We start from the raw sequence: 13,628 nt of genomic DNA on the forward strand, positions 1-13,628 counted from the left end.
ACTGTGAGGCGTTTGCTCTGCTTCAGGATTTTCTGCTTCTTTAAAGCTCCAGAGTTGGCCCTTGCCAGCACCCACGGTAATGCGGTCCTGCGCGCTCCGGATACCAGCTGTTTCTTCGGGGTTGTTTCGGTTCATAACATTTTACTCACTAGCTTTGGTGCTCGTTGTGAGAACAAGGCAAAAGGGAAAGAAACCCAGTCTGGAGGTTTGAAAGTGGTGAGAGCCAAGCAAATCCGATTTGGGGTTTTATTGCGTGTGATGGTTTGCAATCCAGCACGCAGCTGATGGCCACAAGTGACAAGTAAAACAACCCATGGCATGGCCAGCGCCGAGACCCATGTGCCTGGACATCGATGATACATGGACAAGGCTGCTGCAGGTTCCTGCAAGTGCGTTTTCAATACAGGAGAGCAACACGCTTTCTGCTGCAAGTCTGTTCCCGCTGCCCTTAGGTGCATCCAAGAGCATTTTCCCTGCCCGTGCCATGGAAGGACAGTGCATTAGGTGAATGCATCTTCTTTTAAACCACGCACAGGTTTGCTCGGTCAGGACTGACCATGTCTATAAATTCCCAGCCTTTCCCATTCCCCTTTTTCCCCCCTTTCTTTCCACCCCTCGCCCAGGTTTGCCTGTGTGATGTCCTCCCTTAAAAATCCTGTAGAGCTGCAATTATTTTGAGGTTTAATGACCCATGATTTCTGTAATGCTTAATTTTGTTCACTTTCAGCATGTTTTTATTCCCCAATCAAATAAAGGGTATTAAAAAACCCACCAAGAACAAAGCCTTTGCTCTCCATTTGAGAGAAAAATGCTTCAAAAGCTGTATTTTTGCTACACAGGTAAATAATTAGATTGCTAATGAATTAGCTTTGCTTTGAAGAAGAAAGCTGCAGTGTTCCTAATTAAGTTGTGAGGAGAGACACAGAAGTTTTGGGGTCTTTCTCCTAAATAACAGGGGAAAAAGGGACTGCCAACCTGGACGAGGCCAGCGACCACTGGCAGGATGGTGATTTACCCCATCTTGGTCTCAGCCCCATCTCACGGTGCTTCTGTGCTTGCAACACCGTCCAGCTCTTCTGCATTGTTTAAATTCCTCATTTTGGTGTTTTTCTATGGCAGTGAATTTAGAGAAATAATATGCTTTTTCTGTGCAACACATCTCCTTTTATCAGTTTCAAATTAATATTGCAATTGAATGGTTACTTACTCCTATATTTTGAGACAAGGAGAATGGAAGTCTGGGATATATTTTCATTATATCACTCTATTTTATATGCTTTTCATCATGACCCCTATTATTATGCCCATCCTAAGAGGAATAATCTCTTTTTTTTTTCTTTCCTCACAGAGCAGGGGGTTTTTTTTTTCAGTCCTTTGATCATTTTCATCACCCTCTTCTAAAGCCCCTTTTAAGTCTGTAATAATACTCTTTTTCAGATGAGGTGAAAACTATTCTGGGATTAGGCAGCATCATTTTAATAATGTTATAATCTTCATACTATTATTCCCCATCCCGTTCACTAAGCACACTAACATCTTGTTTGCCTCCCTCTCTATCCCCCTTTTTTCCCTGGCTTGCTGCTGCCTACAGAGCAGCATCAAGACACTCTGATGCTCTGGGTTCCTTCCTAGTTAATATTGTTAATTAAGAACCATGTGAAAAATACCTTGATTCTCCCCCGATTAATTTGCATCTATCAGCTTTGGCGTTAATTTGCCGTTTTGTTGCCTTTTCTCCTGGTCATTTGCTTCTTTTCTGGCTTTGACGAACTTATCTCCGTGTCAGCTCTGTATTTGGCTACTTCACAAATTCATCTCCTTCTCCAGATCCTCACTAAATCTATTAGATGGTGGTTTTAATACCAATCCCTATGGCTTCCTTTTGATAGTTAACCTTTTGCTATGATGAAAATTCACTATTTAATTCCGTCTTCTTTCCCTTTATATCAATGGCAGTATTTGCCCTCTTCCCTTCTCCTCCTCAGCTGTTTTGCAGCAAAATGAATTGCCCTCTGATTTCTCCGTCTCATTAAATCCCTTGAATGGGTTGATAAAACCCCAGGAAAAATCAGCAGGACTAGTTCCTTTTGCAGAAGCTGATGGTGGTTTATACCTACCAGGGATTTCCTTGCCCACCAGTGCTTTTGTTTGCAGCACGTAAAACCCCGGGGATTCGCAGTGATCTGGGAGCTCTTTGTATGGTTCAGTGTGATTCACCCATGGAGCTGGGCTGCAGAAAGTGATCCCAAACCTGCTCTGCAGGTACCCGAGAGCCTTCTGGCGGCTTCTGCTGCCTCCTCTGCCCTGATCCAAGACATTTTAGGCATAGGTGATGGGCACCGCTGTTTGCTTTCCTAATTTCTGAGTTTCTACATCCTTGCTTTGGAGCCTGCATCCCTCCTGCAGCTCCCCGGGGAGCTTTTTGGGTCTGGGCACAGGCACCCCTGTGATTTGCTCTCCTCCTTGGAAGGGGAATTACAAAGTTCACTGTCCGTGTGGTGGTTCACCACCCCCATAATGGGAAACCTACTCATCCCCATCCCTGAAAACTTACTACTTAGGACTTTAAAAGCAAAAAAACCCCCACTTATTTTTGGAAGGATCTGTGTGCATGTTGTCTGAACTGGATCTCAAATGCAAACATTTGCTCCTACTTTGGAATAATAAGGCACAGGGGATATGTATTTTCCTCTCTCCTTCTGAGGACGTATGTGCTGAGACAACATTAAACTCCAGTGAGGAGATGTGCAACAGGAACATGATCAAAACCTACTGCTGCAAAAAGAAGAAATGGTGACTTAAGGGTGCCCATGTTCCCTGGGTAGACACCGTCAGTGGAGAGATGCATTGCATTTCTATCTCATTACACAGAGCTGTTGAAGGTTGAAATGCTGTTAAATATACCACAGGCTCTTATTAAATGGCTATATTAAAAAAGAAACACATACACACACACACACCAGATTGCAGTCGGTGGAAGCGCTTTCTTTATTTGAGGATCATTTTTTCAGACAGGCTGACTTTTAATAAGCCTCTTGCGCTGGCTGATGTGTTAGCTCAGTGTGACGGTGGTGTAGTGGGATGCTCAAACCCAGCAGCCGACCCGGGGGCAGCACGAGAGCCTCTGCGGCGCTGGGCTGAGCGGCTGGGTGGGCGCTGGCTGCGAAGGATCGCTCCTGCTGCCATCGCCCACCCGGGCAGCCAGCGCCTTTTACTGGGTATGGAGGTTGGGTACCGGTGTTTGTAACATGCCATAGACTCTGATGCTGCAGAACGGCAGGGTGCTGCCTGCGCTCAGGATGGTGCTTGAGCACAGGCTCTAAGTTGGGGCGTAGCGATGGCACTGAGATGTGTGTTGGGGTGGTGGTGGCATCGAAATACATTATTCGGCCCCGATTCAGGATAGCACACAGCGTAGGTAGTGACTGAACTGAAACAAAGTGTAAATAAAGGGCAGAGGATGAACGTAAGGAACTAAACCGTAGCTGCTATTTTTGATGGCTGCTTTGGCCGCCTGTGGCTGTTATGGTGACTCTGGGGCTTGTCCCATCAGTGCCAGCACCATCGTAACACAGCCCCTTTGCTTTGAGCTGGGAAACCCACGTGCCGCCTCCTTCCTTCCCTGTTCCCTGCCCTGCCTGCCGCTCGCCGCACCTACAGCTATTTTCCCAATAATAATGAGCTTTCTAGTGGTACTAAAGACTCTACTTCCCATGTTACTTTCTGTCTGGGTGTTAACCACAAATTATAACATAATATAATAAAGAAACCTGAAAAAGTTTCTTTAAAAACTTTTTGCCTTTAAAACCATTTTTCTTTTAAAAAAAAAGTTTAAAGAAACTTATAATAAAGAAACTCGAGGTGTGTTTTCATAAGCAGCAGCTAGAAAAATGTCTGTTTTGGTTCAGTATCTAGGTAGTTTGGGACACAGTGGAGCTGTAAATGTTGCATAATGTTTACATGAATAAAGCATCCGTGTTTGCTGTGTGGTGATGGCACTGCTGAAATGCTCTTTCTTCCTATGGGGACAAATCAGCCCCCAGCAGGGTAGCTGCAACTGCTGGAGCCTTTCAGGAGGTTCCCCCCTGCCAGATAACATCCGCTCCCCGAAATCTGGCCTTGACTGTGTTTGATTTGTTCCTCGGCATGTCTTGGTGCTCAATTCCTTAAGGTGAACCAAGTTCTCAGTGGCTGCATGTATCCTAAGCTGCCAAAATGTTTATGATTTTAAAAGATGAGTCTGAGAGTGGGAACAATGATCCACTGGTTCATCTAAGGGGAGATGATGTATCTCTCGCCGTGCTTATCTTACAGGAGCACAGTTAGTGTTTCTTTAGATTTGAAGGAAGAGACCTGCTGAATCTGCATCCTGCCTGGGAAGGGCAGTGACTTTGGGGGGGTATTTTGGATGCTGAACTATCCTCTCTTTTTCTTTCTGCTACTTAAAACAATATTTTTACTGTCACAACTTACCTGTAGCTCCATGTACGCCAGCAGAGTCGCTCCCCTGTGGCTTTTTGGGGGAGGCTTTGGGGTTTTGTTTATGGTGTCTCTAAAGCTGGTCTCTTCCTTCTACAGCCAAATAAGCAAAGGGCAATATTTTGCTTTTAATGGTATAAAAATGTTTATTGTAGAATTACTGCCGATCCCCGTGTACCTGTGTGCAAAGTGTCTAACAACTTAGATGCTGTGTGTCTACGCTAGCCATCAGATTTCCATGTAAAGCAGGACTAACCTTTTTCACATCGCAGGAGCTGATGTGGCACAGTAACTCCTTATATCCATTTTAATGGTCTGGTGAAATTCTGTTAGCAAAATACCTAATGAATGTTGTGATTTAATCAGGGCAATCTAGAGTGTAATGTGTGGAGCGGTGTCAGCATTATATAAATCATTAAACATCAAAATGTAAAAAAAAAATATTCCTAATCATCATCGAACTCCAAGAGCGCCTGTGAATGGCTGGGGACGAAGGCAGGCACGGGCAGCACAGGCGCCTGGCTGGGACGGGGACGGTGGCGAGCTGCGGTGGGATGGCTCGCCAGCTTGGTTCCCCGTGCTTCACCAGTTGCATTTTTGGATAACATAGATGCTGTAGCACGGGGAGGGGGTTGTCTGTGTGCTCTGGATTCCCCCCAGGCCCTTGCAAGTCTTAAAGGGGGAACGGTTATTAATTAAAGGAGAACTGTCATTGCAGAGAAATTTTCCGTAGGCAGTTTAGTTTTCTGCTCCAGCTCCGTTTGCGTTGTGAACTGGGGACTGCGCTTTTTTTCAGCTCTTTTGGCCCTGGGAACTCTTGCAGCAGACGGGTCAAAAGGTGCAGTTGTGCTCTTGAAGCCAAGGTTTTATAAAGATAAATGGTTTAGAGGTTTGGGGGTTGGTTTTAGTTTTTAAACAAAGTCTCTTGAAAGTCTTCCTAATGAGAAGCAAATCCAGCTAGCAAAGACTTTGCATTTGCTTTTGAAAAGATTGAATTGGAGGGAAATCTCTGGCTTTAGCCATGGGTCTGCTCTGCTGGGAGAGGTTATCTGCAGAGAACAAAACCAAAAGTAATTGGCCTGAAATATGGACATGTTTAAAATGTACCGCAGGCTCCCTGGGAGGTTGGAGTGCGATTTGAAAGACTAATGCAGAATACAGATTTATAACATTCCTGACTGTATATATAGATATATATGGATGACCGTGTGAGATTTCAAGGTGGGGGTTTTATCGGCACTGGTCTGATTTTGTGCCCATCTGCTGGTTTAGGATCGGATCAGGTATTTTGCTTTCACTCAAAAACTGAAAATGGCTAAGCAGAGTGGACGCAGGTGTCCCAGCCCTCACCTCTGCTAGCAAACATGGTTTGCACTCAATAGTCACTTAAATAAGAACGAAGCCATGGAATTCTCCATCACAGAGAAATACTTTTTATTAAACGGATGCTGTCTTGGGTGGACGAAAACTTTTGGGAAGGCTGCAGGAGATCAGCTCTGCAGAGCCCACGTAAGGCTCCTGGGGAGCAGCCCGTGAGCCCCACCAGCGTGTGCCCATTCACTGCACGCTGCTGCATCCCAGCTGCCGGGAAAGGAGCCCGTTCGAGCCATCCCTGCCCGCTGCTTCACCAGCGGTTCGCGTTGTTGCTCAGCAAACCCAGCACAGGCTTCTCAGCTGGAGGCCCCCAGCTAAAAAAATGAAGCCTAGCAGCTGTGGCCGGGCACAGCCGGGGCGAGAGAAGGGAGCAGAGGGGGGAGCTGTTGGTCGGCGAGCGATGCTCAGCCAGACGCTTCCTACAGCCGCTGTCCCTCCACCATAGGCTGCTCCCCCCTCCAGGGATACACGACCCCCAGATCTGCTCCGGTGAGCACCGGGATGGACAGATGGCGGCCGGCGCTCAGCTGTGCCCAGCGCTGCCTTCTCTGGCCTGCGGAGAGCCGGCTTGTATGAAGCTGCTCAGTGTACGCTTGGAGCCTCACAGCCAGCCTGTGTCTAAAGACAGCTCGCCGAAGACCATTGAGTGCAAACATTAGGCATGGCAAGGTGAGAAATGGGTTATTTGCAGGGCACAATGTGCGCTGCAAGTACTGCAAGTTTGAGAGGTTTTTGGTCTCCCAGGTCTGTCCTGCAGACCGTCACCTAACACCGCCTTTCTTTCTTTATTAAACCAGTGTATTTTAAGCCCGAAGCAATGTGTTATCTCTCAAGCAAAAGTAAGCTGAGTCTTTTTTTTAATACAGTTATAGCTAGGAGTTTTTGTCCTGCAATGCTTGAGTCTGGAGATATTTTAAGAGCTCTGCTATCTTGTGCTGTGAGGGAATATGATAAATATGTAGATAGGGAGTGCTGCTGCTTTGAAAGGTAAGTAAAGGGCCTGTGCTGAACTGACACTAGCTGAAAAATTTGTTCGGCCTAATTAGCAGCAAATAACTTCTGTGTCCAACCTTGCTTGTGGAGATGGGAGCCAATTTCCCCCCCCTCTTATCCTCTGCTGCCCTTCGTGGCTTTTCAGAGCCCTCCCTGGCTGAGCGGCTGAGGGTTTTTGTGAGGATGGCAGGTCTGCATCCACGTGTCATTGCAGACCAACAAGTGCGAAATGGCATTACTGGAAATTCATGGGAAACTGTACGCCCATCGTGAGCTTTGTCTCGGACTATTTGAGCTGTCACCGGAACCGGTCACAATCGATCAGCTTTTAAATTTCATGAAATTTTAATTAAAGAGTGGAAAGCCTACGAAGACATCATAGGACAAGAGCACTGGAAACAAATACAATTTCACTTCCAACCATTAGCCAGAAAAGCAGCAAATGGTTGACTGCACATCACCATTGCACTCTAATGAAAAGTACAGCTCTTGGCTTCGGCGCGCAGGTCATTAGTGACTGAATAATCAGTGACATTTCCCTTCTAAATCTGACACAAACGAAGTGCAGTGCTCTGGAAAAAGCCATTAAGTGCAAAGCCTTGCCTTTACTCTGCTCCAGGTATTGCAGAACAAGATCTAATGACAGCCTTTAGCTGTGATTTGACTTTGATAGCATCCACGGGATAGTAACCCCCCGATATGCCGAGAGCCAAATGCTTCCAGCCTTGCACAAGCACGGTTTCTGCCATCGTTTCGTGCAAAAATGGGGAGCGAGACTTGCTCCTTGCTGGGGTTCACAGATGCCACCAGTAAAAGATACAAGTAGGAAAACCTATAATCTAGAGTACTGGGAAGCTGAAAGGTATATTCTTACGTCTGAGAGCTACCAGGAGGTAAAGGTCTAGCTCATCGTGGAGTCACTTTAAAGCCTGACATCCTCCTGTGAATTCCTGTAGCAGCTCCCGGAGCTGGGTGTTAGCCTGTTTTTCTGCAAATTTTTAAATGTTTTCTCGATGGGAGTGGAAAGCGAGCGGCACCGCACAGGAAAACGGAAGGACTGGTCTTGTTTATGTCTGTCCCTTGACTTTCTCTGAATAACGTGTTGTCAGATGGATGGAGTAATCAAATGGGTGTAACTAACTTCCTCTGCTCCCTCCCCATGTGCCGGTGGCTTTGAAAATAATGCTGAAAGGTTAATAGGAGCCAGACTGCCTTGGGGGGGGTCCCCTTGTGTTGAAGCAGTAAGTCTTTAAGGGTTTTTTTGAGGAAGAGACCCCACGGGGGAAACTTTTCCTAGGCAAAAGCATTGGCGGGAGCTGGACTGGGAAGCACTGTTGTCTTGGAAACTCTGTGCTTCGGAGCTGGGTATGTCTGATCTTCAAAATTCCTTTTTCTTTTTCTTTATGGACCCCAAATTAGAAGTTGTCGATGCAGTCAGTGTGTCTTTTTTCAATGGCTCTGATTTATATTTAGCCCTATGTCGGGAAGTTCCAGTGCAGTGTTTTTGGTCATTAGCTCTCCTGGTTGTGTTTGGGCTAAGGGTCGACTATTCAGTGGATGAATCTGGTTTGGGTGTAGTCCTGTGAGTTATAGCCTTACTGAAAACACAGGAGTGACCACAGATGAAAGTGTATTTTTAATGAGTAGTTTCATTAATAATGGGGTAAAAAAACGGCCCGGGAAAGTTCATTAATGACTAACTGATTCCACTCCCAGCTATTGTATAGTTAGTTCCAGCTGAAGGCTCTCAATAGTTTTATTGCTTAAAAAGGGCATGGTGATAAGATGTTGTTTCAAAATAAAAAGCTTTATTGCCCTATCAAAAGTTTCTTTTTTATATATTACATTTATGATGCATCCTTAAGGTGCGTATCCACACACTTGGATTTATATAAGCATCCAGGCAGCTATTGCCGTGTGATATTCGTTATCCTGCCTCGTTTCGGAGAGCTTAGATTCCCAAAATCCCTTTTGGCCATTAGAATTTGGGAGTCTTTTCCAGAGCTGGAGGAGGCGCTGTGCCAGCCCTCGTCTCGCTGCAGAGTGGCGTCCCCCTTGCCAGCATCTCGCTTTCCATCACTCGGCGTCATCTGGGAGATGACCTGTGACATCTGGAGAAGGCCTTCAAGATGCTGTCTGGGGGTTCTCCCAAATTACCCATTCAAACGCCCTTTGATGTGTGCTCTTAAAACTCTTTCCTTTGTGCACCACAAGGGAACCACAGCAAGGAGCAAGGCAATTAAAAATATTGGTATTCCTTGGGTTTGTCGTGGCTTTAACAGGCCATCACCACCAGTGCTTTCAGTTCTTTTTCACTTGACTCTGGTTCCCCGCTGCTCGCTCCAGTGGTTGCTGTCTCAAACTTCTGGAGCTGCAGAGAGATGCGGAATATTGCTCATAAAATTAATGCCAACAGCTGACTCCCCTTTTCCAAGTATATAGTGAAGAAGAACTACCATGCAACTTATTTTTTGCTGCATGCTTTGGTCACAGAGAACGAGGTCATGTTTCTATATGACCTGGAAACCCAAGTTAAAGAGAAAAATGGAAGGAGCTTTTTAATTGTAGTTCTGCAACTTAAACTGCCCTCTCTCCAACACAACCCATGGGTGCATGCTGGACCACAGCTCCTTAAACCCATGTTTTAAGGATTGTGGAGGTAGGGGAGGTATGAGTGATGGGCGTTGCTTTTGTGACTTGAAACCCTTCCGAGCACGGAGGAGAAAGCTTCTCTCTCTTTTCCATCCTCAGGTGACGTTGTGGACATCTACCAGCGGGAGTTTCTCGCCCTCCGAGACCGACTGCACGCAGCCGAGCAGGAGAGCCTGAAGCGCTCAAAGGAGCTCAACCTGGTCCTGGAGGAGATCAAGAGAGCGATCTCAGAGAAGCAGGCCCTGCGGGATATAAACCGGACCTGGAGCAGCTTATCTGGTGAATAAACAGAGAAGTTGAGGATCTCGGGCTGTTTTGAAGCTGTGGCTAATGAGGAGGTAGAGGTGTGCGTGCGTGTGCGTGTGTGCAGGGCTGCGGACAGGACGTGCTCTTCTCTCCCCCGGCGCGAGCAAATTGTGGAGTTCAGAGGGACCTGGGAACTCTTAAACTCCTGTTTAATTAGAGGTGCATATACATCATTAAACACTGAGATTTGCCTCTGCTGCGGATATTTGCCAATTTGCTTGCTTACAAGCTTTTTTTTTTTCCTTGCAAGTCATACATGCCGTTTCCTATGACTGTATTGAATCCATATGGAAAATGGGTATCCAAGGAGAGGGGGGAGGGAGGAGTTAGGTTGGCTGAGCACCCCTCACCAATTTATTTGTTCTTTTTTTTTTGCTCAGTTGAAGAAAATTGGATCTCTACAGAAAGATCCGATTTGACCTTCATTTTATCTTCATTCTCCCCCCTCCTTCCCAAATATTTTAGGACTTCTTTAAGGCCCTCATGGCTCCTTCTGAACTTTAATTGGGTTTGTGGTAGCATGTTAAAGGTTGGCCTGATTTTTTGTGACCCAGCTGTAGTCTCGGGTGGCCAGGCTGCTCTAAAAAGGCTTTTTTGCCTTGCAGTCTCTTCTTACCTACCGTTCCTTCCAATTGATTCCCTTTTCCTTTTTAAGACGAAACCAAGTTAAAACTGTGGAATATCACCAACAAGAATGTGCTGCACCTTCCCACCATCTTCCATCATTTGCCACATTTGCTGTCAAAGGAGAACAGTCTGCAGCCAGCCGTGCATGTGGGACAGGGGCGCACTGGAGGTAAATGGGAATTAGTGCTGCTTCTGGTGCTCTTCCTCACCTTAGTGCCTGTCCCTCCCCTATCCTCTGGGCCTGGCTGTGGTACGGAGATGAGCAGGACTGGAGGAGTGGCTGCATGCATCATGCAAGCTTCCTTGGTATCATGGCACGTGGGGTGGGTAAGCCATGTCACGTCTGCGAGTCTACAGGGGAGTGCTGTCTGTGCTCTTGACTGGCACTAAAATGTTCTCGATGCTTCTGCCAGATGTTTTTTGCTGCTTTCCATCTCCAGAGTGCTCTAGACTTTGCCTGGAAGGTGGTCAGATGAAAGCACAGTTTGCAGGGTGCTTCACAGAGACTCTAACCTGTCTTAGGAGACAAATCCCATCTGAAATAGGACTTTGGGTACTAGATGATTCTCCCCCTGCTCCCAAATCCCAACTCAAAGCCAAAGACCTGACTTATCCCTCTTAAACTGAGGTGCTTCTGGCTATGGGAGGGGTTTGGAGAGCAAGGGTGGTCTTGAAGTTGACGTTCACGGGCTGAAAAGGCCCCTAGGAGGGGGAGGGGTTTTGGGTGTTTCCTTAGGCACCAGTCTTTCAGGGAGAAAAGAAAGAGTCTATCTGACTGCCATGGGTGCCCTGCCAGCCCAGCGCATTGGCATGCTGCTGGTCGGTACCAGGCTGAGGGACAGGAGTATGGGAACCCTACGTAGCCCAGGAACCCACCAACCTGCTGATCACTGCTGGTTTGTAATGACGGAGCATGGCAACAAGCAGGTGAACCATGAGGCTGTCATGGGAGCGGAGCAAAGTGTCTTGTCCCAGCACACCCCCCTCTCTAAAATCTATCCTTGGCTCTGGGCAGTGTCCGTTGTGATGGGAATCCCCAGCGTGAAGCGGGAGGTGCATTCCTACCTCACCGACACCCTCAACTCCCTCATCTCAGAGCTCACTCAGCAGGAGAAGGAGGACTCCGTCATCGTCGTCCTCATCGCCGAGGTAAGACAGAGCTTTGCCTGTTTATTCCATTTCGCTGTTTATCCCGTTTCCCTGGCCCCCGTCCCATCCCACTGTCTCCCAAACTCAGTGCCAAACAGGACAGCTGCCCACCTGGAGGCCAGCTCTGCCGCTTGCCGGGCCAGATAAGCCCAGCCTTGGGCTGCCGTCTGACCAGGATCATTAGGTGCGTCCTGCCCAAAATGAAACACCGATTGGGCCAGAGAGGGTCAGGATGCGAGCAGGCAAACATTAGCAGCTGCCAGTGCAGCACGTGCATTCATCGTTCTGGTCTAAATCATGATGGCTCTTGCAGGGTGCTTGAGTGGTTGTTCCCAAAATGTGCTGGAGCAGCCCCATGGCCACATCTGGGGGAGCTCTCCTGAAGCAGCTTCGTTTCTCCGCGTACCTGTAAGACAGCACTAACCCCCTCTCCAAACCCAAGAGCCCGCTGCTTTGGGGCTGAGACTAATATGATGCCTCTTCGTACCGGAGTCTGGAGCCCAGAATCAGTTGCTGAATCCAGGGGCTAAAAAGCCTTGATACATTAATCCTCAAGAGCTGCTTTTATCGATGGGTTTAGATGGTTATTTTTCTCCATGGCTTTCCCCTCAGGATTATTTTCTTGAGCTTGAAGTGCATTTGTCTTAATTTCCAGAAATCCAGTGAGAAAGTTAAACCTCAGTGGCGTGTTACTGGGAGCGGAACAAAGATAAATGTCTGGGTTTGCTGCCTGTTTACCCATAATTTGACATTTTGAGTAGCATTTGGTTTTTGGGTCTCTGGCTGGTATTTCGTACAAGGAGAAGGCTGCACAGATGGGTGCAGCCCAAAGTGCCTGGGACAAGGTTCGGTCCTGGCTGTCGTTTCCCTTCGAGCCAGGACAGGTTTGGTGGCTGTTTTCACAGTGGGTGGCTTAAAGCATGAGAGGATTTAAGTAGCTTGACCAAAAACATCTGTTTAGGACTGCAGTAATATTTTTTTTTTTAGTTGACTTGAAAATAGGGGGCATGCTGCGATGGCAGCACCTGACTTTCCGTGTGTACCTGTGATGAGGGAAGTGAACAACAAAGAAATTAATTCCGATACCGTGAAGTGCAGGAGCACACCTGGCCATAGCCCAGTAACAGCGATGGTAGTTGTTGCAGATCACCACTGTCACTCTTCTTTCTTGCTGACACAATGTCCTCCTTCCATGCAAGTGTCAACCACCGCTGTGCCTGCTCTGCCTCTTCCCAGACAAAGCGTTTCTCAATGTACCTGCACTTGGTGTTGCTTGTTAGGGCTCTTCAGGCATGGGATAAAGAATAAACAGTGGAGAGGTGGTATGAACCTGGACCAGATGCTGGGTAATTTAGAGATGCAGGACAACGAGTAGAGCAACTGAATGTCCTTTTTGGGATGGGGACTTCTCATTTCTGAGTGCCACCGCTAACCGCCACGGGTGTCATGCACGGCGGCCAGGCTGCCTGGGAGAGCCGGGGGCTCCTCGCCTGGCAGACGGGAGCCCTGGGGAGAGCTGGCCGGCTCAGCCTGGACCAGATGCTGGGTAATTTAGAGACGCAGGACAACGAGTAGAACAACTGAATGTCCTTTTTGGGATGGGGACTTCTCATTTCTGAGTGCCACCGCTAACCGCCACGGGTGTCATGCACGGCGGCCAGGCTGCCTGGGAGAGCCGGGGGCTCCTCGCCTGGCAGACGGGAGCCCTGGGGAGAGCTGGCCGGCTCAGCTGTCACCAACCTGCCGTTTTGGTGGCAGCTGGGCACTTGGAGTGGAGCTGTGTGTTTGCCCCCAAAGCCAGGAGCATCTTTCCTGCCTTTGTTTTTCCCGTTGCTGTTTTCTTGGCAGCACTGGGGTAAGAAATCAGTCCAGCACCAGAAGCCTGAGCCCTGTTTGGGAAAGGGACCTTTTTCCTCTCGAGAAAACCCTCCCTTGTCACCGTTCCAGCATGGAAGCACTGTCCTCAGCTTGTGACATACATCCCCGGCGTCTCACTTCTCACCTCCGCCTGGCGCCAAGCGCAGCGGCAGGGGGGGGCGGGGTCTGGG

The 13,628-nt window shown here is 47.9% G+C and overlaps 1 protein-coding gene across 1 annotated transcript in view; it reads left to right on the forward strand.

Annotated features, from left to right (window-relative positions):
* Positions 1-337: 337 nt before the first annotated feature.
* MGAT4B (mannosyl (alpha-1,3-)-glycoprotein beta-1,4-N-acetylglucosaminyltransferase, isozyme B) overlaps positions 338-13,628 on the forward strand; it is a 26,026-nt gene continuing 12,735 nt past the window's right edge. Inside the window, exons 1-5 of the mRNA XM_019473800.1 lie at positions 338-389; positions 3,057-3,218; positions 9,598-9,777; positions 10,460-10,600; positions 11,447-11,580. Coding sequence (XP_019329345.1) covers positions 338-389; positions 3,057-3,218; positions 9,598-9,777; positions 10,460-10,600; positions 11,447-11,580 — 669 coding nt within the window. The remainder of the gene's footprint in view (positions 390-3,056; positions 3,219-9,597; positions 9,778-10,459; positions 10,601-11,446; positions 11,581-13,628) is intronic.

The sequence above is a fragment of the Aptenodytes forsteri genome, unplaced genomic scaffold (assembly GCF_000699145.1).
Source record: "Aptenodytes forsteri isolate BGI_AS27 unplaced genomic scaffold, ASM69914v1 Scaffold54, whole genome shotgun sequence".
Taxonomy (NCBI): Eukaryota; Metazoa; Chordata; class Aves; order Sphenisciformes; family Spheniscidae; genus Aptenodytes; species Aptenodytes forsteri.